Source organism: Strongylocentrotus purpuratus, unplaced genomic scaffold (genome assembly GCF_000002235.5).
Source record: "Strongylocentrotus purpuratus isolate Spur 01 unplaced genomic scaffold, Spur_5.0 spur5_scaffold_20, whole genome shotgun sequence".
Lineage (NCBI taxonomy): Eukaryota > Metazoa > Echinodermata > Echinoidea > Camarodonta > Strongylocentrotidae > Strongylocentrotus > Strongylocentrotus purpuratus.
The window spans coordinates 13,343,605-13,371,180 of NW_022145606.1; the positions used below are offsets into that span (position 1 = coordinate 13,343,605).

The 27,576-nt window shown below is 36.8% G+C and overlaps 1 protein-coding gene across 1 annotated transcript; it reads left to right on the forward strand.

Annotated features, from left to right (window-relative positions):
- Positions 1-10,662: 10,662 nt before the first annotated feature.
- Positions 10,663-27,466, forward strand: LOC115927596 (L-gulonolactone oxidase-like). Its single transcript, XM_030993673.1, has 4 exons — positions 10,663-10,891; positions 23,443-23,547; positions 25,298-25,423; positions 27,365-27,466. The coding sequence occupies exons 2-4, from the start codon at positions 23,455-23,457 to the stop codon at positions 27,464-27,466; spliced, it is 321 nt and encodes a 106-aa protein (XP_030849533.1). The 5' UTR covers positions 10,663-10,891; positions 23,443-23,454.
- The last annotated feature ends 110 nt before the right edge of the window (positions 27,467-27,576 follow it).

Genomic DNA, 27,576 nt, shown 5'->3' on the forward strand with positions numbered 1-27,576 from the left:
CATTGTCACTACCCGATGGGATGGATGGGGCACGTCCATCCCATCCCCGTAGCTAAAGAAATGGTAATGGTTTGTTGAACAAACCTTATTTTGTATTTCTATTAATTTTTTTCTTTTTGTTGAAGGTCGTTTTGAAGATATCCTAGATTTTGGTGCAATAGAAGTTAGTTTAAAATCGCTATAAGTTTTGGTTTTTAAAAATACCTTATTACGCTACTTCACAGAATACTTAACAAAATACTCTTTAAAAAAAATATCTTTATTTTAGACAAGCCCGCATAATAGTTTACGTATAGACTATTGAGTATAGAGGCTAGTGTAGGTGCTATCTTATATACATATTTATTTATGGTGTGTATGTGATATAACAAATAATCTGCACTGATAAGAAACACTAACAAAGCCCATGAATGTTTTGCTTACGATATTATTTTTCGATACTAGCGATAAATATAAAACGAAAAAAAAAAAAAAATGAATAATATAATACAAAAATGAGAGATATAAAACTTGACGTCAAGTATTTTGGCGACAATAGTCACAACTGATAATCGCCTTTAAGCCAAAACACAACAACAACAACAACTTGACAGAATACAGAACAAGAAATCAGCAGTTGTCGAGAGACAAATTATTTACTTGTGTCGCCAGATTGTCGCGTAGGAAGTGAGTTTTATTTAATCAACATTGAACATTCAGTAATTTCATTTATGAGTGATAAAAGTATGAGAAATGTATAATTGTCAGAGCTCAAGCAAAAGGAATAAGCTGGTATTGAAATTGACATTTTTTATTTTGTGCAGGTATTTGAGTATTTTGCATACGTGTAAATGTATTTGGTTTGAACGTATGTGGCGTTTTACGAATTGTAGACGTGGCGCATAATTTGAAAGGGAAAGTTCCAGTGATGTTATTAAATATCTATTTTGGTTATAAAACAGTGAAAGAAAACCAGTTTATGAATTTAGAGCAAGTTAGACTTTGGTACATGTAAAACATGATCGCTAATATCGATCCTTACAAAAATATTTAATATATGATGAATTGTAGTGTATACAATTGTTTCATCCAAAAATTCGATGGACGTGGCCATAAAATTGTAACTTGTTAGAAACCAGGAGGGCAAGTGAAATTCATAGTTTAAAGATTTGGTGATAGAAAGATTAGACTACGTAAGAATATTTGTATTTAATTTTTAGTCTGTTTCTATTTTGATTATTTGAATTTAAACAACTAAAATTTGTATTCCATAAATTTTATTTTAAATGGTTGATGTGGTAGACTAATCAACGCACCCTTTTGGCAAAACCGGGGGGGGGGGGCTTTGGACGAATGCTTACGTTCAATTCAACGCGACGCGACGCTACCCACCCTTTCGGCATAAGCCGTCCATAGTATACACATGTTGAGCTAACAGTAATTCTAACTGCGAGTAATTCATGGTAAATCTTAATCATTCTCACCGGAAGATAGATCGCGTGCACGTTGGCACATTCGACTTTCACAACCGTTTTCCTCGACGTCAGCGGTGACCATGTCTCCCCATTCATCTAAGTATAATAACATGATGATATAAAGGCAATCAGCAATACCCTGTTGGTTGAATGTATATCGTCGAATAACGTGACATTTATCTTTGAGCAAAATTCTGATAGATTTATGTTTTCCTAAATAATAAACAACTGTATTCTTTAATGTGTTACTCAATGGACATATTCGGCTGGTTCGGTAGGTTTTATGCATTTTGTTTAAACGTTACACTATAGACTACAAGGTTTAGGATAAACATTCAAAGATGAGAAAATAAAAAAAATCACTACAAAACATAAATAGGTAAAAAACGCTGAATATTTGTATCCAATTGTAATGATATATAATTATGCTGGTCTTTCAAGTCAGGGTTTCAATTTTAAAAACAACCTGAAAAAGAATTCTTGGTGATACAGGTTTTGAAACCTTTTTAGAATTCGAGTGGTGAATCTTCATCTTTTCTACACGAAAATGGGTTGCTATTATTGCAATTGATCACTACGCCTCGGGCAAAAGCACAATTGTAACCTTCCCTTGAGCGTATAAAAACAACTATTTCTCTCAAAGCAGTCATTAATATTATAACATTAATTATTATTTTATTTATAATACAATAGTTGTTTCTAATGAGAGGCTAATGACTTATAGATTGTATTTTGTCGTCATCAGGGTAATAATGTGCAGGTGAAGTATAAAAGTGTTTTATATTTTGTAACCAAGTGGGGGCCCGGTATTTAAAGGTAATACAAAGTTTTGGTATGGGGTAATGAATTTGGTTCAAATGAACATATTGGAAGCATATGCAATCCTACAGTATTCAGTGATCGTTGTCGCGGTTGAAATCGAGTCTAAAGTGATGAAATTGTAAATAATAAACACTTTATATTGTATAACGCCCTCTCAAGGTCAAGATATCAATTTAGCTATAAAACAATGTTATTTGACTAAAATCGACCGATTAGCTATTACCGTTTGGAATATATAAATCAGATCTGCATATTCTGAGATTTTTATAGTCGCAGCTGCCATCGTTTGGCCGTAGGCGCTATTTCAAATTTATCAAAATTTACCGGGAGCACCGGTAAATTTTTGTATTCAATTTTTCTCGAAAGCAGAAGAGTTTAAGGGGCTACAATTGTTAGTGCTAATAATACATCCATAGGGGCATCCAAATATATAAAAATTGTAAAGAATCACTATCCAGCCAATTTTCAAAATTTACCAAAACTTTGTAATACCTTTAACAGTAAGTGTGTAAACACAACCCTTGTCAGCTATAACGTATAACACATGCAGGGTGGTCTAAACCATAGTGTTCTGACAGAGATAGTTGTGACAAGCGCACACCTACGCGATCGAAGGAACTCCAAATAGTTCCACAGACATACAGTCTTTATGGGAAGGAACTATTTGGAGCTCCATGAATTGACCTTTGATCACCTACGTATGCATGTGTCACAAAACTCTCTCTCTCTCTCAATATGCTATGGGCTAAACTAACCAAGGTGTATAGGCATACTAGCTTCATAATAGATATCGATTTAGAAAGAGCTATTGATATCAGGTAGGCCTTAAATCGATACAGTTGTAGAGGCATGTTTCGAGAAAAAGCTAAGAAAGCTAAGGCAGCTAAGGCAGCTAACGTGATTTGTTATGTTTTGTACCCATTATCAGGTTTAGAGTAAGGCTCGTCCATCGTTTTATTTATTGATTTATTTATTACAAAATAGAAATCATGCCTCTACAACTGATTAAATAATGCACACCAGATTAGGAATTATGGTCCATGATATCGAGCTCAAGTCAGGTTGCAACCGCATCATATCAATCAACTCAGCCCTGCCCCTTGTAGCTATTTGCAAGCTGGTTTAAACCTTTATTACACAAACAAATCAAAACACTTTAAATGGCTCAATAAAGTCTGTGCTTGACAATTATCTTACCGCTCTCAGATTCAGACATAGATGATGAGCCTCCGCTTGAATCAGCAAGGACACAAACCGCCATCATCACCACCAGTGCTAAGATGAGCAACTTCATGACTGCTTTTGATAACGGCTACTATATGCAAGAATAAACGAAAACAGTGTTGCAAATGTGTGTTACACTGATGACAACTTCAAAAGTGTATAATTTGAGCTATCTATTTTTATAAGATATTGCTCAAATTCTACTAATTTGTTTGTCTCACTTTTCTGCTTTTATTAAAACTATTAAAAATATCATGGTGGACTTCCCCTTTAAAGTACTATGTCCCATTTGTAGCCCAAAAAATGAAAAGGTCAAATTCCAACGGCATTTGAAAGACAATACTAATTTAGAACTTCCCTCAAAACGAAAGGACTTGAAAACGGTCGTACGTCGTACGTTTTGTGCTGCACAAAGATTAAATGAGATTGATTTGGGCTATTACAAGTAGTGGGTTATTGATGTAGACAAATGCTCATGTACCTGTTACAGCTCATTTTAGGTATGTTATTACTAAAGATATCAGTCAGTCACTCAATAGTGTCTGAAAGTGAAGTCTATATAGAAGGTAAATGTTTTTTTTTGTTGCATAATTTGAATACTAGGACACTGTTAATGTTTAAGTTTCACAGATGGGACATACATGAAACGGGAAGATATAAAATACCAGAAAAAACGTCCCCGATTCTACGATTCTGTGAAGACTGTAACATGAATCTTGTAGGAGATGAATTCCATATAATTATGAAATGTGACAAGTATAAAGATTTACGAGTAGATTTTATAGAAAAAAATTAGTAATCTGGAAGAAAATTAAAGTAATTTTGAAAGTCAAGAAAAATTCATATTTATAATGAGATTAGACAATAAAGTTGCAATAGATATTTTTTCTTCGTTCACCAAAAACATAATTGCAATGAGGGGTAATTTTTTAGATACAATGTGATAACAAAGTAGAAATATACAATCTTATGCTCTTGGTTTAATGCTGCAGTAGGTCGCAGTTATGTATAGGTACTATTACGTCATTTATTTTAGGCATTCCATGTACCTCATTTACCTATTTGTATGGCATGAGTTATAATTTATTTAGAGAAGTGCTGTTTATGATTTATATATGTAAATCTTCGGAAACCGATGTAAATTGATACATTATATTACTATATGCATTATGTCATGTTAGTACTAAAAGAAAAAAGAGTGTTTCTACTAAATATAATTTTCCTCCTGTTTTGCTATGAACACTGCATTGTAAATTGATTTATACGGTATATATGAGTACAGAATATTGATTTGTTACATTACATCGTAAATTGACTTATATGACATATATGTTTCCTAACAGAATATTGATTTGTTACATTACACTGTAAAGTGATTTATATGTTTATAAACAGAATATTGATGTACATCAATGAAGTTTAATAAATACAATACAATACAATACATGACACATTCATAATTCCTGCAAAGTTCTACAGAATTTTATGTTGGCTGCAAAAGGGACATAGTATCTTTAAAACAGTTGGATAATGTTTTACACATAGGAGGTAAACAAAAAAAAAGAACCATACATGTTTGTTGGGTAAGACAAAGAACCAACACTAGGTAATGTTTAACCAATTTCTGGTACATTTTACCTAAATACAAACATGCAATAATAATAATCGCTCATACCCAACTTTGAGTTTGAAAACAGTTAGTATTTTGAAAGCAAATACCAATTTATGAAGGTAGGTGTAAGTCAGTGGATTAAAGTTATACCAAAAGACACAAGCACCCTTTAGACCTCCCGTTTACGAGATCACTGGGCCATCGTACCCCTCAAAATTGCCAAAGCATAGCTCCTGATTAATGTGCACTAAAAGCCCGTTGCACAAGAGGCGAACAAATGTCTAAAGAAATGCAGACCTACGCTCAACAACTGAATATATATTAATTATTCCCAAATTCTTAATCTCAACGACCGAAAAACGTTTTATAGTGACTGCTTCGGAAGATAATTAACCTGTCTTGCCACTTTTATAAGATCCCATTAAAACATACTTTTTCCCTCAGTAATAAAGATTGATTCACCTATCTAATAGTTTATTGTTTCTCTTCAATTTCTGTTACTTAGTAAGCGATAAGGTACTTTTTGATTTAGCGTTTCTAAATAATCGATATCATTGTCAATCCAATTACAAACTGACGGAATCAGAAAGACATATCGTGTCCAACAGGCATAACGTAATGGATATTGGTCCTACCTGATTCCGATGCGGTGTTGGAGTAGAATTCGTGAGATGATATAGCTTGATGAAACGAAGTGTCTCTACCCAGATATCTGTTGAATTACTGTCTAGATAGCTTCTAGTGTTATAGAATATCGAAGCCTGAAATGACCTTCTGCTCGTAACCGACAAGTCACCGCATTCAAATTAAATTGCAAAAAGTGTTCAACAACACGATGGTGGATAAAACTATCTAATATTCGAAGATATATGACCCTCAGACCATATTGTTTCATTTTTTTTATTCAAACAATCAACGTCAACGAATTGATTTATCATCGCTCTTCAATTTATTATTTCACCTTTTAATGTACTTTCATTCTTATGCATCACGAAAGAACACTGAATTGTATTATTCAATGTTTGTTTTGATTAATTTCCTTCCCTTACCTTCTCCCTGTTTAATACTGATAACATTTAAATTTTTCTTAATCAAGGCAAAATATTATTTTCATATTTTCTTTATGCAAGAGAGAGAGAGAATATGTTAGGTGAAAATTATCGAGTACAACTATGAATTGCATCCTTTTCAATATTATTCGATTGGCTAAAAATATTCAAAATCTGAATATGATAAATCCACATAATACACCAACGCGGTTCAATATTCATCCAAAGCTCCAACCATAGCCCATGTGCCAATGCACCATATTTATCAAATATGAAAAGATTTTTAAATGAAATTTAAAGAAAAATCAAATTTACAATGCACTGACATTTTTTGGGGGGGATGTCTCGAAATTTGAAAATTTGACTTTTTGTTTCGTTAGGGGAAGTGGGGGGGGGGGGGTTAGGTCACCTTTTTTAGGTCGGCCATTGGCATAACTCAAGGGGGGGGTAACCCCTGGGATAAAAAACGTGTTAAACACGAGATTTTTTTAGCTTTTTTGGGGGGTGCAAATTTTCGAGGGTAAAAAAAAAAAAGAATGTGCCCAATTAACCCCCCCCCCCTGCGTACGCGCCTGGCAGTGACGTACGCATGATTTTTCAAGGGGGGGGGGGTTTCAAATCGGGCCCAAAATTTCGCAACGACTCAGCAGCCGCTGAATAAGCGGGGGGGGGGGGGGGGGGTAAGCGTACATTTTTAATTTTTTTTTTTTAGAGTCCCCCAAAAATCGCAACGACTCAGCCAGCCGCTGAATAAGCGGGGGGGGGGGGGGGGGGGGGGGGGGTTAGAGGACACTTTTCTTTCTTTTTTTTTGGTCTCGAAATTTGAAAATTTGTAATTTTTTCCATTTTTTTGGGGGGGGCGTAATTCACCTCGAGGGGGGGGGTTTAACTCCAACCCCCCCCCACCCTGCGTACGCGTCTGACTGTGTGGTATAGTCTCTTTCTTGCACGCCATGGTTATCATGTTCTAGCTGAAAGGTTTTATGTTGATCGTAACGAAACAAGGCAGTTCTTGAGAATAAAAAAGATGGTGGAGTTTTTATTGGGAAATATGACTAATATAATCATCAAGGTTACTTTTTTGCTCATAACTGTTTTTCATAAAAGTTTTGTGAGTAGAGTATCAGAAGCAAGTCATTTTACACAATCTCTTAGCAGGGTATTTCAATAAAATTTAGTACACAGTCTCAAACGCTACAAAGTTTACCAATGTTAAAAGGTTATCTTCACCCAGGCGAACACGTAATCTTTGACTAAACAATTATCAGCTGAACAATGCATGCTAAACATGGAAATATCATTTTGACTAAACAATTTCATTTCTCATCATACAGATAAATTCAAAACAGCAACATTATATTGTATGATTATAGGATAGTTTGAAGTACCAAATACAATTATGATAAGAATAACAAGAGAAATAAAAATAAAATCCATTAATGTGAACTAGTAACATTGTGAACTAAAAAAAAATTGTGGAAATGTAAGTTATATTTATGTTCTAATAAAGGCATCAACCCCTGTAAATAGAAACATTTAAAAGAAGTAAACACATTTTTCAGTACAAAAATACGATATGAGATTTCATGGAACTGAAATCCAGAACTCTAATATGCATGACTGATTTCTAAAATGAGGTAGGTATACCTGATAAATAGCTGTTCTGAGCTAAACATTTGAATATCAGAGATTTGTGTTTGCAGGAGTTCATTACAATACTGTAACAGAAAACTGACACAGGTACGACCATTCAGTTCATTGTTTCAGAAATCATGGACAATATGTTACCAGTTCTCTTTAAATCAATTCATTGATTTTATAATCAATTCATTTCATTGCGATTACTGAATTCTACACACAATTAAAATTATAAGTGGAGTTTTCTATATGATGTTCAAAATGTTTACAATTAGGGGGAGGGGGGGGGGGCGGGGGACCCCCCCCCCCTGGAAGAAAAAAAAAACGTGTAAATACACGTGTTTTTTTTTAGCTTTTTGGGGGGATGGGCCCCCCTGACCCCATCTAACCATCTTGTCGGTCCCTGTATCCAATATAATTTTGTAGGATAAAAGAAATAATTACAGTACAGGTTATTTTCCTTCTTTTTTTGTTGCAAGCATCGGTAAAGAAATACATCTAATATTATCTTTTGTACATCAAACTAATCACTAGGCATAACTGACCCCAAACAGACGTTTTCAATTGCCCCTACCAAACAACTACCACCCCAATGCACATATGCAGTGAGTGTGCTTGGTACTTGACGATCAAGACTTGACTCTATACACTCTATTTACAACAAATATTCCAATTTTGGTTCATAGAAGTTTTAGCTGAAAATATTATATACCAATGGTCATGCACTTATATAGCCTTCGCCAAAATTAGAAACATGTTCCTGTCCAGCTTTGTACTATGTCTGCTAAGTGCGTTACATATTCCCTATCTATATTTCCCTGTAATATTTAATTGGTTATGTAGCCATCATATATAATAGCAGTGTATTTCAAAGATTTTTATCGATCGCAAGTTCGGTAGTGAGCGCAAATCAATGGATGGCATTATACAGACCGGTCATGATTAATCATAACTCTCTATATGCTTCTAATGTGTGATTTTCATTCACAGACCATGAAAACTATTCTCATCTGGATTTGTATCTGGCCTACGGCATTGAAAATAGATGTACCAGTTCTAGTGCTTCCTTCATATAAGTGCAAATTGTATCTACTGCATCTGAAACTAAGTGAAAGCAAAAACATCATCATAATCATTACCACTGAAGTGTAGGTTATTCCTGTAGATTCTCCTGTGCAATGTTGTGACATGTACATCATCTGGTATGGTGCTTGGTTGGAAAATTCTTTAAAACACGGAGTGGAGTTGCATTTGCTGGTATCAAGAACACTTGTTAAAAAGAATTATGTTATAGGATGAGGGACCAAGGATACTAAAGTGTGGCCTTTAAAACACACGTTGAGTACAGACAATGGACAAAAATAAGCTAAATGTGTGTGCACTGTTCCCCAACTGGTAGACTTCTCATGAGATTACTTCAGTCTCCCTTTTCGCTTGAAAGGCAACTTATTCCCTATCAGTTAAACAGGAGGGTCTATATATCCCATGCCATCTCAGCTCAGCATGATGATCATTTTCATAACCCCCCTTGCCCTTGGCCATGTTGGCCTTGGGCTTGGAGCCCTGAAGCTGCTTACATCCCAAGCACACCTTTACAAGTAAAGTCACAGTGACTCAGTTTTGTCTAGATCCTGATCTACTCACCTCTAAATTACTGACTAGTGGCTGACATAAATTGATAATTATAAAATGATGATCTAGAGTTATAGACTCTAAATTAAATGTATTAGCTAAACTACTTATACTAAAAGTACAAGTAAAACTAAAACTAAAACAAAAGTAGGGTCTAAACTCAAAGTCTAACTTCCGTTAAAAGTAAAACTTCACTGCAAAAACCAGAGTGTTAAAATTAACACCAAGGGTGTTCAATTTAACACTTTCTTGGTATCTATATCGGACAACTCCTCTGGTGTTACTTACTCCTACTGGTGTAGATTAACACCAATATCTGGAATCATAACAAATTCAATTCCATTTTTTTTTTTTTTATGGGTTTCTAATGGTCCCACATTCCATATTTCCTATTATCTACCATTATCGACCAGGGTAGAAGAACCAGTGGTAAACTGATAATTCACAATCGATCTTGGAAACTGTCCACCGATAGGTATATTCTAATCTCCATTGCATTAACTTCATCACATAGATCATTTGAAGTATATTTAAGATAAACATTTAAGTGATACAGGCTGATACACGAATATATAATAAACATGCATATCGTTTCTTGGTTAGTAATCATAATATAATCAATATATCTATTGCTAAAACGTTAATGTAATTGTAACAAGATCGGACAAATAATCTATTGGTCAATAATTGCCAAAGGAAAATACAAATCACAAAATTGATGTGCATTGTCATAATTTGCTTAACAAATCATGAAAAATGTATTTTTCTGAGAACACGTGTAAAGTAATCATTAATCGCGCGTACACTTTGTGAAAACTTATTCGACCAATCAACCGCCTTAAATGAAATCACGTGATGATACTTTCAACACCGAGCATAAAACTACACCATGTTATTTAACACCCAGTAATTATTAATGCATGCTTAAATCTGACCGGTGTTAAAAAATAACACCACTGAGACTATAATCAACACTAATGGTGTCAAACAAATTCAATACCGTACTGGTGTAAGAATTTCTACACCCTGGTCTTTACAGTGTTCGTTCTTATTTTTAACTTAAGCAGATTTAAAAAAAAACTTAAAGGCGTAAAGGTTTATAATTACGTTTGTGGCATGAGTTAAATCCAGGATTTTGCTTCGGGATCTGAGGTAATGTTACTGGGACACTGTAATCTAGATAATAAATATATAACTGAGTATAATTTAGTCTATTTAGTTGGGAGGAATTTTGGAAATAATCAATACGGACCGCACGCATGTGCGTGCGTCGGGTGGCTTTCCATGCTCGCATGTACATGCGTGCGCCGTATATAAAGAGGCTTAATCCCGCCGCCTCAGTCAGAACGCAGAACACAGAACCAGAGTTGCACCACGAGAAGTATTAATATACGGAGATATCGGAACATCACAGCATCGCATCGAGGAACATTGGACTACAGTACAGTGCAGTTATATCGGTGAGTCCTTAATGCTAGGAGTCCACTGGGCGGCGCACAGTGGGCCAGGGAGGAACCAAAGTGCGCCAAAACTAAGTTTGGGTGATTTTTTTTTTTTCAATTTTTTTCTTGCCCAGTTGAAAGGTAATACATAGAGGAATACCTCAGTGAAATATTTAATTCCGTTATGCACAATGGTATAAATTTACTATTTCAAACAGCAAAATCCTACATATTCACAGTTTTAGTGCAAAAGTGACTTATTTTATAAATCTTTCAATTCAACATGAAGTTTTTAAGTTATTGATATGAAATTGCTCTCACATATTCCTGATAGTTCATTTCGTTGAATGAATGGGTTAAAATTAATAGAAACACAATCTTCATGATATATTATAGGGTAATTCACTGAAAAATTGACTAATTATCCATGTTTTTTATAAATCCAGAAGAAATGTTTAGATCTCCGCAGTGTACCGCTTAAATTTTAATACCACCATTTCCTCTGATGTCTAAGCTTTAAGTTGATACCAAATTTGGCTGCCCGATCTTGCCCGTTGTTATGTTAGAGCCGATTTCCCTTGCCACATTGCCCCGAAAAAATGTGGGTTTTCGGGGTCCGCGGCTGAATCATGAAGGATTCGTGGTCATAAATCACGGCGCGAGGGGGCGCGTGACACTTATTCTGACACCGCGGACCGAAATAAACACATTTTCGGGGCAATGTTGCAAGGAAAACGGCTCTAACATAATAACGGGCAGAATTGGGCAGCCAAATCTGGTATCAACTTAAAGCTTAGACATCAGAGAAAATGTTGGTAATAAAATTTTAGCGCAAATCCCTGGAAATTCAAACATTTCCTCTGGATTTATAAAAAATAAATCCCCAAACATGAGTTTTGGCGCACTTTGGTTCCTCCCTGGCCCACTGTGCGGCGCCAGTTGGTGCCAGTTTGCGCCAATGCAATTTACTGTGGCGCCTAGTGTCGCCAATAAGGTGCCTAGTGGCGTGTAGTGGCTCAAACTGCCTCCCAACTGGCTTGTGGTGGCCCGTAACGGCACCAAATTTGAATGTGGCGGCAAGAAAATTTCAAAATGTTTGAAATTTTCGTCGCGCCACTTGCATCGAGCAATCAGCGCCAAGTGTCCGCCTATTTGAATCCACTGGAATGTAATGGCGCGCCAAGTTGCGCCAATGAGATTTCGCGCCACATGGCGCCACTTGGCGCCAAGTGCGCGCCAAATGTGCAGTGGCGCGAGCCAAACGGCACCCGATTGGTGACTACTTCGCGCCAAATGCCACCTGGTTGCCCGCCATTCGGCGCCACTTGCCGCCTATCAAAATTGTAGTAGAGATGTTGTTCATACAGCAGCTGAGGAGGGTCTGAACCAGGTAGCCGATGGCCGGTATTTATATAGTCGGCAAGTAGCGCCAAGCGGCGGCAAGTTCAAACCAATTTGGCGACCTTTGGCACAAACTATTCACCAAGTGGCGCAAAGTAGCCGTCTATTGGCGCGAATGGCGCCAACAGGGTGAATTTTGGAATCAAATGGCCGTGTAATGGCGCGAACTGGCGCAAACTGGCGCAACATTTTGCAGCAAGCCGGGTGGCATTTGGCGCACGCCATATGGAACCCAGTTTATTCCACTTGGCTACACATGCCGAGCGGACATTAATTCGGCGCCACAGCGAGCCACTACGCGCCAATCACATAATCTTTGGCGCGAACTGGCACCAACTGGCGCTGGCCCAGTGGACTCCTAGCATCACGTAGAGTTTTTAGTGATCGTCAACGAAACGGAGTTAAGTCTTTTGTCAATTCCGTTTGTTGCTACGGCAGGAAGCCAGTAAAAACGAACTTTTAAAATCAAATAATGGAAATGCAAGCATCACTTTAAACAAACACAACTTTGTTATTCCTTGGTCATTTGTCCTGATTGAGGTGTCATATAAAGGGGCAGAAACTGAACGTTCTTGAAATGGTCTGATTGACCACATTGATGTGTAAGAGGGATTATTTGAATAATCTTTGAAATTGTAAAAGCCATGAAATAGTTATGTCATTATGACATCATGTAGAAAGGAGACCGAAGGAGGCTCTCTATGTTAAAGGTACTATGTCCCATTTGCAGGCCAAAAAATGAAAAGGTTTAATTCCAACGGCATTTGAAAGATAATACTAATTTAGAACTTCCCTGAAACAGGTAGGGCTTGAAAATGTCTTCAAGTTGGAAAATTAACGACTATTAGTTGTCAAATCGACTTAGGAGCTATAGAGCCAATAAGTAATAGTCTTGATTTTCAGACCATTGTACTGAATGGTCATACGTTTTATGCTGCGGAATGATTCAATCAGTTTAATTTTGGTCATCACAAGAAGTGGGTTATTGATGTAGACAAAATGCTCATGTACCCTTTACAGCTCATTTTATGTTTGTTGTTACCAAAGAAGAACCAAAGCCAGTTAGTCACCCAATAGTGTCTGATAGTGAAGTCTTGCAAGTAAAACGGGTTTCCTTGCATATTTTGAATATTAGGACACTGCTAACGTTTAAATTTCACAGATAAGACATACATGACATATTCATAATTCCTGCAAAGTTCTACAGAATTTGGGGTTGGCTGCAAAAGGGAAATAGTACCTTTAAGTTGAAGACAAAATCATCACCCGACATTAAATTTCACGATTCTACAAGTAACCTTGCTCGCAGCCTAACGAATTATCTTCTCTAAATTAAAAACGTTGTGTTATTGAACTGATTGTGTATGTAGTGGGTTTTTCTAGGGGTGTCTTCTTTTTATTTTATATTATCAAAACGATTTGGGTTAACTCATGGACCCTAGATTTGTTAACACAAAGAGAGAAAGAGAGAGAGAGAGAGAGGGAGGGAGAGAGAGAGAGAGAGAGAGCACGCGAGAGAGAAGTCGAGAGTGACTTCCTAGGAGTATGCAAATAAGATATTTCATAAGGCTGGGCTTGTATACAACGATAAAAGAAGAAAGAAAAACCTATTTGAAAGAAACATTCTGAAAGGAAACGTACCTTGATTGAAATCATTTGTAAAAATTTGTGATCACTGATTGTATCCTGAGGACCAGGGGCGTACGCAGGATTTTTTCAAGGGGGGTGGGGGGTTAAAATCTGGCCCAAAATATTTTGCTCCCGAAAATTTGAAAATCGCGCCGGCCGAAATGTCGCTCGTTTGGGGGGGGGGGGGGGGGGGGGGGGGGGGGGTAAGCGGACACTTTTGTGTTTTTTTTGGTCTCGAAATTTGAAAATTTGACATTTTTTTTCGTTGGGGGGGGGGGGGGGGGTAAGGTCACTTTACGTTAGCCGTGGGCATAATTTTTTTTTTTTTAAATTTTTTAAAATTAAAAACAAAACAAAACAAAGGGGGGGGGGGGGGTTAGTTTTTTTTAGGGGGGTTTACACACATATAAATACCAAGGGGGGGGTTTGAACCCCAAACCCCCCCCCCTGCGTACGCCCCTGCTGAGGTGCGTGGGTGCTTAACTAGAAGCTCAAAAACATATTTGTCGAAAAGATTCTTTACAGTTAAATCACAATGGAAAACTATTTTAAGTGTAAGCATGTACAAATCTGGGTATTACTTTGTTCAACTTCGATACAAACATTCCTCGCCAAAATAATATACGAGCAAACTCAGACAGACATAATTATAACTGCAGTGAAAAAAAAGGGAAAACGATATTTTGGCTTCTGGTTATGACACTCTACCAGATATTCAGGTCTACCATCTTTTATAAGCCTGATATGTATAGTGCGACCCAGACAAAACGAAACTGAGAATTATCGATGTTTTATCATAACTTAATCACAATTACAAAAAGTTAACAAGTTCGTTTTCACTGGCTGCCTGCCGTAGCGACAAGCAGAATTGACAAAAGACTTAACTCCGTTTCATTGACAATCAGCCATGCATGAAGTATTTCGTCTATGTCTGATCGTCAACGAAACGGATTTAAGTCTTTTGTCAATTCCGTTTGTTGCTACGGCAGGAAGCCAGTAAAAACGAACTTTTAAAATCAAATTATGGAAATGCAAGGATCACTTTAGACAAACACAACTTTGTTATTCCTTGGTCATTTGTCCTGATTGAGGTGTCATATGAAGGGGCAGAAACTTTTTCCTTTTGAAATTCAGATACCGCACGTAAAATGACTTTTTGGTTTCCTTCCTTTAAATTGCTTTTAATCTCTCATACGTGAATTATGCATCATACGAGTTCCATCAATGAAAGAAGAGGATCTAAGCTTTAAAAATATGTGTCATTTATTAATTATAATTGTAATTAAGTTATGATAAAACATCGATATTTCTCGTTTTTGTTTTTTCTGGGTCGTACTGTATTTCAAAATGTAATTCAGGAAATAAAGTGAAACCCCTAAAATGTAAATACAGAACTACATTTACGCATTTAGCTATATGGTATGCTATACTTGTATCTAAGAGGGCTTCACTTCATGAACGACATGGTCTGATTGACCACGTTCACGTGTAAGAGGGATTATTTGAATATTCTTTGAAATTGTAAAAGCCATGATATAGTTATGTCATTATGACATCATGTAGAAAGGAGACCGAAGGAGGCTCTCTATGTTAAGTTGAAGACAAAATCATCACCCGACATTAAATTTGAAGATTCTACAAGTAACCTTGCTCGAAGCCTAACGAATTTGCTCCTCTAAATATAAAACGTTGTGTTATGGAACTGATTGTTTCTGTAGTGGGTTTTGGGGGTGTCTTCTTTTTAGTTTATATTATTAAAACGATTTGGGTTTACTCATGGACCCTGGATGTGTTAACACAAAGAGAGAGAGAGAGAGAGAGAGAGCACTCTAGAGGGAAACCCTAGATACCACACAAATCTACGGTAAAAGAAGAAAGAAAAACCTATTTCAAAGAAACGTTCTGAAAGGAAATGTACCTTGATTGAAATCATTTGTATAAATGCTGTTCACGCTAGTAGGTTTTACATCAAAACAAATTAATCATTTCGTGATCATTGATTGTATCCTGAGGGGCCTGGGTGCTTAACTAGAAGCTCAAAAACATGTTTGTTGAATAGATTCTTTAGAGTAAAATTACAATGGAAAACTTTTTGAAGTGTAAGCATGTCCAAATCTTGTTATTACTTTGTTCCACTTCGATACATACATTCCTCGCCGAAAAAATATACGAGCAAACTCAGACAGATATAATTATAATTGCAGTGAAAAAAAAGGGAAACGATATTAGGGCTTCTGGTTATGACAATTTACCTGATATTCAGGTCCACCATCCTTTACAAGCCTGATATATACAGTGCGACCCAGAAAAAAGGAAACCGAGAATTATCGATGTTTTATCATAACTTAATCACAATTACAACAAATTAACAAGTTCGTTTTCACTGGCTGCCTACCGTAGCGACAACCAGAATTGACAAAAGACTTCATTGACAATCAGCCATGCATGAAGTCTTTCGTCTATGTATGATCGTCAACGAAACGAAGTTAAGTCTTTTGTCAATTCCGTTTGTTGCTACGGCAGGAAGCCAGTAAAAAACGAAATTTTAAAATCAAATTATGGAAATGCAACCTCACTTTAAACAAACACAACTTTGTTATTCCTTGGTCATTTGTCCTGATTGAGGTGTCATATGAAGGGCGGAAACTGAACGTTCTTGAAATGTGATTTTCCTTTTGAAATTCAGATACCGCACTCAAATTGACTTTTGGTTTCCTTCCTTCAAATTGCTTTTAATGACTCATACCTGAAATATGCATTATATGAGTTCCATCAAATGAACGAGGAGGACCTAAGCTTTAAAAATATGTGTAATTTATTAATTATAATTGTAATTAAGTTATGACAAAACATCGATAATTCTCGGTCTTGTTTTTTCTGGGTCGTACTGTTTTTCATAATGTAATTCAGGAAATAAGTGAAACGCCTAAAATGTAAATATCGAAATACATTTACGCATTTAGCTATAATTATGGTATGCTATAATTGTATCTAAGAGGGCTTCACTTCATAAACGACATGGTCTGATTGACCACGTTGACGTGTAAGAGGGATTATTTGAATATTCTTTAAAATTGTAAAAGCCATGAAACAGTTATGTCATTATGACATCATGTAGAAAGGAGTCCTAAGGAGGCTCTCTATGTTAAGTTGAAGACAAAATCATCACCTGACATTAAATTTCACGATTCTACAAGGTAAAGCTTAATCGCAGCCTAACGAATTTTCTTCTCTAAATTAAAAACGTTGCGTTATGGAACTGATTGTGTATGTAGTGGGTTTTTCTGGGGGTGTCTTCTTTTTAGTTTATATGATTCAAACGATTTGGGTTACTCATGGACCCTGGATTTGTTAACACAAAGAGAGAGAGAGAGAGAGAGAGAGAGAGCGAGAGAGAAGTCGAGAGTGGCTGCCTAGGCACCACACAAATCTAGACAAATAAGATATTTCATAAGGCTGGGCTTGTATACAAGGGTAAAAGAAGAAAGAAAAACCTATTTGAAAGAAACATTCTGAAAGGAAACGTACCTTGATTGAAATCATTTGTATGAATGATGTTCACGCTAGTAGGTTTTACATCAAAACAAATTAATCAATTCGTGATCACTGATTGTATCCTGAGGAGCGTGGGAGCCTAACTAGAAGCTCAAAAACATGTTTGTCGAATACATTCTTTAGAGTAAAATCACAATGGAATACTATTTCTAGTTTAAAGAAGTACAAATCTGGGTATTACTTTGTTCCACCTCGATACAAACATTCCTCGCCAAAATAATATACGAGCAAACTAAGACAGACATAATTATAACTGCAGTGAAAAAAAGGGAAACGATATTTTGGCTTCTGGTTATGACACTTTACCTGATATTCAGGTCCACCATCCTTTACAAGCCTGATTTCAGATATAAATATATCTGTTTATCATAATGTAATTCAGGAAATAAGTAAAACCCCTAAAATGTAAATACAGAACTACATTTACGGATTTAGCTATATGGTATGCTATACTTGTATCTAAGAGGGCTTCACTTCATGAACGACATGGTCTGATTGACCACGTTGACGTGTAAGAGGGATTATTTGAATATTCTTTAAAATTGTAAAAGCCATGAAATAGTTATGTCATTATGACATCATGTAGAAAGGAGTCCTAAGGAGGCTCTCTATGTTAAGTTGAAGACAAAATCATCACCCGACATTAAATTTGAAGATTCTACAAATTAAACCTTGAACGCAGCCTAACGAATTTTCTTCTCTAAATTAAAAACGTTGCGTTATGGAACTGATTGTGTATGTAGTGGGTTTTTCTGGGGGTGTCTTCTTTTTAGTTTATATTATTCAAACGATTTGGGTTTACTCATGGACCCTGGATATGTTAACACAAAGAGAGAGAGAGAGGGAGAGAGAGAGAGAGAGAGAGGGAGAGAGAGAGAGAGCACTCGATCTAGAGTGAATGCCTAGGAACCACACAAATCTAGACAAATAAGATATTTCATAAGGTTGGGCTTGTATACAAGGGTAAAAGATGAAAGAAAAACCTATTTAAAAGAAATATTCTGAAAGGAAACGTACCTTTAATTGAAATCATTTGTAAAGATTTTCACGCTAGTAGATTTTACATCCAAAAAAAAATATATAATTTCGTGATCATTGATTGTATCCTGAGGAGCCTGGGTGCTTAACTAGAAGCTCAAAAACATGTTTGTAGATTCTTTAGAGTAAAATTACAATGGAAACTATTTGTAGTGTAAGCGAATTTCTGGATCAAAGTTCTACTCATCGTCTTGTTAATGCCTTTGTAACTTCCCACCTTGATTACTGTAATGGACTATTAATCAATCTCCCTAGCTCTCATTTAGCCCCTCTTCAACATATTCAGAACACAACAGCTAGCCTCATCACGCGTACAAGAAAACATGAACACATCACACCGATCATTCGTTCTCTACACTGGCTCCCCCTCCAACAACGTATCAAATTTAAGATTCTCATGCTGACATACAAGGCCTTTCACAAACTTGCTCCCTCATATCTCTCGGCACTCATCTCTCCTAAAACCCGTACTTCATCTATGCGTCTCCGATCTTCATCCACAGCACATCTTCATCTGGCCCCAGGCCCTCGCACCCACACCTGCTATGGGAAACGAGCCTTTTCTGTCTGTGCCCCCCAACTTTGGAACAATCTTCCCCATGAAATACGCGAGTCCCCAATGTTAGAAACATTCAAGAGTAAACTTAAGACTTAAGACTTATATGTTCAATATGTAATGTAATGTAATCATATTTTGTTTGTTAAACTATAAAGCGTTATGTAAATATTAACTATTATTATTGTATGATTATTATTAGGAATTTGTTATTATAATTATGTATCATGTATTATATTGTTGTAATTTGTAGGTTAACATTACTTTAATTTTATTTTTGTTAAGCGCTTAGAAACTTTGTATTAAGCGCTATATAAATGTTATATATTATATTATTATTATTTCTAAGTTTGGGTATTACTTTGTTCTACTTCGATACAAACATTCCTCGCCAAAATAATATACGAGCAAACTCAGACAGACATAATTATAACTGCAGTGAAAAAAAGGGAAACGATATTTTGGCTTCTGGTTATGACACTTTACCTGATATTCAGGTCCACCATCCTTTACAAGCATGATTTCAGATATATATATATCAGTTTATCATAATGTAATTCAGGAAATAAGTGAAACCCAAAAATGTAAATACCGAAATACATTTACGCATTTAGCTATAATTATGGTATGCTATAATTGTATCTAAGAGGGCTTCACCTTATGAATGACGTGGTCTGATTGACCACGTTGACGAGTAAGAGGGATTATTTGAATATTCTTTGAAATTGTAAAAGCCATGAAATAGCTATATCATTATGACCACCTGATTATGACATCATGTAGAAAGGAGTCCTAAGGAGGCTCTCTATGTTAAGTTGAAGACAAAATCATCCCCTGACATTAAATTTGACGATTCTACAAATTAAACCTTGAACGCAACCTAACGAATTTTCTTCTCTAAATTAAAAACGTTGTGTTATGGAACTGAGTGTGTCTGTAGTAGTTTATATTTTATTTAAACGATATGTGTTTACTCATGGACCCTGGATTTCTTAACACACAGAGAGGGCGAGAGAGAGAGAGAGAGAGAGAGAAAAGACTAGGGTGATTGCCGTAAAACCACACAAATCTAGGCAAATAAGATATTTCATACGGCTGGGCTTGTTTTCAAGGGTGAAAGAAGAAAGAAACATTCTGAAAGGAAACGTACCTTGATCGAAATCAATTGTAATGATGTTCACGCTAGTAGGTTGACATTTTTTGTTAAATCATTTTATGATCACTGATTGTATCCTGAGGAGCGTGGGTGCTTAGCTAGAAGCTCCCCCCCCCAAAAAAAGGGGGGGGGGGGGTAGTGAGCACAATTTTTTTTATTTGTACCCGGAAATTTGAAAATCGCGCCGACCGATATTTCGCTCAGTTGGGGGGGGGGGGGGGGGGAGGGGTAGGAGCACTTTTTTCCCCTTTAGTAAAACAAAATTACTCTTAAATAAGATGCCAACGGCATTCAAACTATATAACATATTTATATACCCTAACCTTTAGGTCAATTTCGTCCCGCTAAGTCGATGATGTTATGAATTTATATATTTTTGTGTAAAAAACAAGGAAATGTGTTTCTTTCGAAACATCCTATTATATCAAAATCACTCAATGAATAAACACATTAATCTATTGGCTTGGTTCAAGTCTGCGTACCCAGGCCAAAAACAGTTGAAACCAACTGGTATCAACTAGAATCAACTGGTACAAGTTGAATCCATTTGAAGGAACTGGTATATATGCCAGTTTATTCTACTCACTGGATTCAACTGGTACCAGTTGAAACCAGTTGACACAACTGGTAAACTTCACACGCACCAGTATATCTCAGTTAAAACCCATTGATTCTATTGGCACATGCTGAAAACAAACCAGTCGATTCCCGTTGAAACCAATTAACCGTACTGGTATTAAATTGTTACACCAGTTGATACCAGTTAAAAACAATAGGCCTTACTGGTAAATCTACCAGTTGATTCCAGTTTTAAAACCCATGAAACCAAAGTGGACCATTTGAGACCAATTGTTTCCAAATGGAACATATTGAAACCCAGATGAGTGTAGTTTACCAGACGATTCCATATGAATGCCATTAACCATACTGGTATATCATTGGACCAGTTGATACCAGTTAAAATGAATGGGCCTTACTGGTAAACATACTAGTTCATTCCAGTTGCAACACAGTGGCCAAACTGGACCATTTGAAACCAGTTGATTCCAGTTGGAAACCAGTAGATGATTACCAGTTGATTTACCAGTTGAAAACCGGTATGATTACCAGTTGTTACCAGTTGAAAACCAGTAGATAATTACCAGTTAATTTACAAGTTGAAAACCAGTAAATGATTACTAGTTGGAAAGAGAGAAGAGGAAGAAGAAAAGAAAAGGGGAGAAAAGAAATAGATCGAGGGGGGGGGGGGGGTGGCGGCCGAAAGGGCCTTGCCTCCCAGGCTACTACCCCCCTCCCCCATCAAAAAAAGAATAAGAAAGAAGAAAGAAAAGGGAAAGAAAAAAGGAAAAAGGGAGATAAAAGGAAGGGAAAAAAGAGGAAGAAGAAAACAAAAGAAGGGGAATATCATTTTCAATTTTCCCGCCAACAAGTTGTGAATCGAGGGGGTCCGAAAGGCCCTTGCCTCCCCCCCCTGAAACATAAATGAGAGAGAAGGAAAAGAAGGGAAAGGGAAAGAGTAGTGAGAAAGGGAAAGGAAAAAAAAAGAGGAAGAAGAAGAAAAGAAAAGAAGGGGGAAATCAGTTGCGACTTTTTCCCGCCAACAAGGTGTAGTTCGGGGGGGGGGGGCACTGGCGTAATGAAGGGGGAGGGGAGGGGACTTGGGGGCAGTGCCCCCCCCCCCCCCCCCCTTGGCAAGATATTGATCTACATTTGCCACAGTCCACCAAGGTGAAGTAAATAGTAGGAATTTATTCCTTGAAACGCAGAGCGCGGTACAGCTGCAATTATGCGGCATTAATGTAGAGCGCTTAGAGACTTCCAATAAAGTAAGTTATAGGCGCTATATTATCAGCAATAATAATTATGTTCATTATATTAATTCAAAAGTGGTTTATTTCTAATTCGATACCGGTGATTTACAAATTTTGCTAAAGTGACATAATTTTCCGAGATTTTTCCTCACTTGTTAGTAAACTATACTTTTAATGCGTTTGTTGCAAAATGACAAATTCCTAAATTTATAGTCAGGCAAGAAATATGCTTATCTAGAGGCCAATATGGCAGGGCCCGCGGAACGGCGGGGCTCGAGGGCCTCGAGCTCACCCCCCCCCCAACTTTTTCTGAAAAAGTATATTACAGAGAAATAGAAAGAAAGACAGAGAGAAAAAAAGAATAGTGAAATTGCCAGTGTCAAAAAATAAAAATGATTTCCATAATCACCTCAACTAAGTTCAGGGTAAAATCTATTCTATTCTTTTTTTAAGGATATAGTCTAAGAAAAAACCTACACCGTTAAACCGAGTGCCACCACCATCCAGCAAGGCACCATGATAGTAAACTTCTTTTGTGTATCTTTAAACCGAGATTTCCTTGGTTTCTTGATTTAGGAAAATATCAATTTGATATTGTTAAGTTGTTCGATAACGTCACTCAGACTTTTTTGATGCGAGAAATATTTCATTGATGAAACGGTATAAAGACAGGCGCTTAGCCAGGGGGCGATTGGGGTGGTCGCCCCCCCCCCCCCAACAAAAAAAAGCTCCAGGGACTCGGATCCACTTACACTTTTTACTCTGAAAAAACATTTCCTAACTTCCAAAATTGTATCCACCAAAGCGCGAGTTTAATGGATGTGTATGCATCTACATAAAAGACACCTAGGCCCAAATTTCCACCACAAAATTTTAAGTTTAACCCAATCACTTGAGGTTACGATGCGCGTATGTGTTTTCTTTGATTGTGCTCATTCGTAATGCGCGCTTAATTACGCCTGTTTTAGTGCGCTTTTGGATAATCTTCAGTGAAAGTGCGTTGCCCTGTGTAGATAGTACCTCTATATTCAGTGAAAGTGCGTTTCACTGTTCAGATAGTAGTACTATCTACACAGTGTAACGAACTTTTTGCTTATCCTATCAATAATGGGCGAACTATCTTTCATCACGTGATTTACTTTTGACCAATCGTAGAGCAAGATTCTTAGTATGTGGAATATAATATTTATCATAAGATAGTAAGAGTTTCTTGTTTGCTCTAGATGTCTGATGTGGTTAACAATAGTAATATTGACTGCCTAATTCAGGGCAATACGACTTGACATATATCACCCTCACCTTCGGTTTGGGCGATATATGTCGTATTGCCCTGAAGGCAGACAATATTAATGAAATATATATGTACAATATAAAAATGGAATGAAAAAAAAGATCTGGCATTTTTTCTTCATTTACCATTCAGATTGAAACTACCATGGAGGGCTACATCTTTCAAAACTGGGCCGAGACATTCTCCTGTAAGCCTGAGCTCTACTTTGAACCACAGGACACAGCAGAACTTACCCAGGTCAGTTTATCCACTAAAACAAAGGAAATAAAAAGTAATAAAGCATATCAAGCTTTATGCTTTCACTGTCACCCTCCTAAGGAGCAGACTATGCAACATATCCAAGGGAGTGTTTCACAAAGACTAAGATCGACTGTAAGTTGGACTTAACTATGGCAGGCCGTTCATGCCACTGTTTGCTCTCACCATTTACTGGCAATGGTCTATCAAGGGACGTACAAATCATGGTCACACATCTACAGAATTCAGCTTTTTTGATAGTTCATTATTGAAGGAAAAAATATTATCTAAAGACCATAAATGAGAGACCAATGGTGAGAGCAACCATTGGGCAGTGGCATAATTGGCCTGCCATATTTAAGTCCAACTTAAAGTCGATCTTAGTCTTTGTCAAACACCCCCCTGGCCTGCCCACATCAGACCCTTGCACCAAAGAAGATCTGTAAGCATTGACCCCCCCCCCTCCCCCTCCCTGCGCAATATAATGCATCCAATAGGGACTTTTAGATTTGCGTGGACTGATACGTGTGACGTCCATTCAAGGCAGTGCATTAAAAGGACGTCGATCGTAGCAATCCCCATTGTCTTCGTGCGAATCTAAAAGTCCCTAATACTGGATTGGGACAATCTAATCAAGAGTGAACGGTGTGGCGTAGTGACTTGATCAGAAGAAGAAGCTCTCTTATATCATGTCCATTTGTAATAATGCATTCATTGTTTCTATTGCTGAACTGTATTTGGATAGATTGTATTGATCAATGATTGTGTATGTTTAAAAATGATTTAGCAGACAATCAATTAAATTATGAGTCAGTTGAAGTAAATTAATCAACCAATCAAATCATATCACATCAAACATTGCCCTCTTATACCATGCCTTATTCACAATATGCATTCACCGGTTCTGTGCCCGTACTGAAAGATAATGTGCCTGCAATTCGCATTCTGACAATTATACGCAACAGGTGGATGAAATATTTCGTTTCAAGGCAGTTCACAAAGACACATGCAATAAATTTGTTTACATTACGGAAATGGCATATTGGTCTAGACTCACTGCATGGCTGAGCGTGCAAATTTTTAATTGGGTACAAAGGCACACCTGTAAACTCAAAGTACTGAGTCACGTAATGATCCTTGTATCATTATGGTGAAAAGATGATCACTGAATATAATGTTTGAAAGATGATATAGCAATTAGTCAATAATAATAATAATAGTCACATTTGTATAGCGCTTAATGGTACGTTTTGACGCTTTTTCCATCATAATCTAGATTACCTCCGTCATTGGCTTCAATTGGTAATCTGCACATAATAGCGCACTTGCTCCGCTCCCTGGGAAGTATTCTGGCCAGGTGCCATTTAACAATGATGAATCAATCAAACTATGTAATCAATCAAATCACATCAAACATAGCTCTTTCTCATTTTTACTACGTTTTTAAGCGCTTCACATTATGATTATTATTACCATGGTCATTGGATTCGTTGTTAATCTGCACATGATAGGGCACACGCTCCGTTCCCTGGGGGCTAATTTTATTTTCTTCTGCGGCACAGATTGGGGCTTTTTTTTAAGGGGTCTTGATTTAACCCTAACCCTTACCCTCACCCTAACCCTAAACTTTCCCATAGGCTCAACACGCACCTAATCCCAATCTGTGCCGCAGAAAAAATAACGCCCCCGGGGAGTAATCTGGTCAGGCGCCATCTTACATCAAACATAGCTCTTTCTCATTTGTGTGTAGATTGTTGAGCGAGCACGTACAGAAGGTAAACGGGTGAAGGTATGTGGTAGCAAGCACTCCCTGTCAGACATTGCATGTACGACCGGATACATGATCAACATGAAACACATCAACAAAGTGATATCGGTAAGCAGCAAAGAAAGGTCCCTGTCAATTCTCTTCTATTCTCTCCAAAGAAATAATTTTTGTTCTATAAATTCAAACTTTATGTGAAAGAAAACAACATAATATTAGCGTCCCTGCCCGCTTCTATTTTGAGGCCATCTGGAAAAATAGCTCGGCCGGAGGTCTTGGAAAATGTGCCGCGCATCCATTTTGAGAAAGAAAACCAAAAAAAAAGGGCCTCCTTTCCTTTGTTTTCTCAAAAATGCAGGACGCTAAACATTTTATTTGGCCTTGAGGAAAATTGGAGTCCCTTTTTTTTCTAGTCTGGGAGAAATCAGGTTATTTGAGAAAAAATATATAAATCAGCAAGAAATTTAAATTAGTACATGAAGAAGTTGGTCTATTATATCTTGGCCCATGTTCACTCAACAGATAATTCAGTATGATATATTTGAGTAACAAGGTGACGACCATTGCAGAACTGCCAACCAGTACGATTTTTAGAAGTAAATACGACAGTACGATTTTCCTTAATAAAATACGATTAAAAAAAAACGTATAATTTCTTTTTTTAAATATTTTTTTTAAAATAAATGTTGTGTGTGTGTGTGTGTATGTTCCATTTTCAATGGCAAAATGCCCATTCTGTCCTTTAAAGTATCCTACAAGCATCTCACATCGTATGTTCCATTTTCAATGGCAAAATGCCCATTCTGTCCTTTAAAGTATCCTACAAGCATCTCACATCGGCAATTTGGGGACGTTCATTGGTTCATCGAACACAACAGTCGTGACGTAATCATGCATATTCAACCATTGATCCATTGAAAAATTTCTTCCTGTATGTAGGAACGGTAAGAGGCATTGATCCGCGTAACAGTCCGTGTTTATTTTTAAGAATACAACTTTTGGGTTTGAAGAATACAGTTTTTGAACTCCAGAGGTTGGCAGGTCTGCCATTGATCCTGGAATCAATATTCATGTCCACATGGTACTGATAGCTCAAATTAGTAACGGTTATCGACACTGTCTACTCTAATCAACATAGTGTTTTTACATGTAATAACCTACATTTCTCTGTAAAGCTAATCTTGGCTCTGGTATGGGAATCGTATTTTGAGAAGAAAATGGCTAGGATTTATTCTTGATTGTTTATCCTTCAGTAGATTGATTCAAACCTGGGCATCATCTTCAATAAAAACCACAACTCCCATTTGCACATAGTGACTTGTGTTATAATAGCACATGGTGTCGGGCCTACTTCGCTTGATTTCCTTATCTTTCTATGCTCATTACTCAGCCATTATACATTTTCCACCGAATTCGTTTGGCACATGGATGCCATTTATTTGTTATATTGAACATTCAGTATAAGTTCCGTAGGATTCAATGCTTTAAGACTTATTTTTAAACTCATTACACATTTTTTCTTTGAACAACGGTTAGTTTTTTTGTTTTTTTTTTTTTTAAAGCCGACCGTATATTTCAATATTTATTGGTCGGTCGCAAAGGGCAATACAACTTACACTACGAATATGACTGACAAAGAAAGCGGACAAAATATACAGTTCCTCAGGTAGACAAAGAATCATCCCTTCACTGCTATTATGTACAAATGTGTAGAACAAGTGTCACATGCATATTCACCTTTTTACATAATAGCAGTGAAGGGATGTTCCTTTGTCTACCCGAGGAACTGTATATTTTGTCCGCTTTCTTTGTCGTCATGTTCATAGTGTTATTTATGTAACCCCTAAGCATGCTTAGCTCGGCCACTTTTATACGGGTCACTTTCTTTCTGGCTGCTTCCTAACAAGCAACTTTTACATTGTTGTACCTACAGTACATGTATGTTCTATTCTTGTTATGTATAATGTACAGTGTATACTGTATGTATATATATGCTATTTTTTAATTGCTTGGGTGTAAAAGAAATTGAATTGAATGACTTTTCTCCCACAGGTTGATGTTGATAAACATCAGATTCGAGTAGAAGCCGGTGTCCTACTGGAGAAGCTGAATACAGATATTCTTCCAAGCTATGGACTTGCTCTTAGTCTGTAAGTGATATAATGTACATGTACACAAAATTCAATCAGCAACTTTCACACTTATGAAATGCTTGTGAATTTTGCACGTGGTAAGACTGGCAATAGGCCATTTTGTAATGTTAT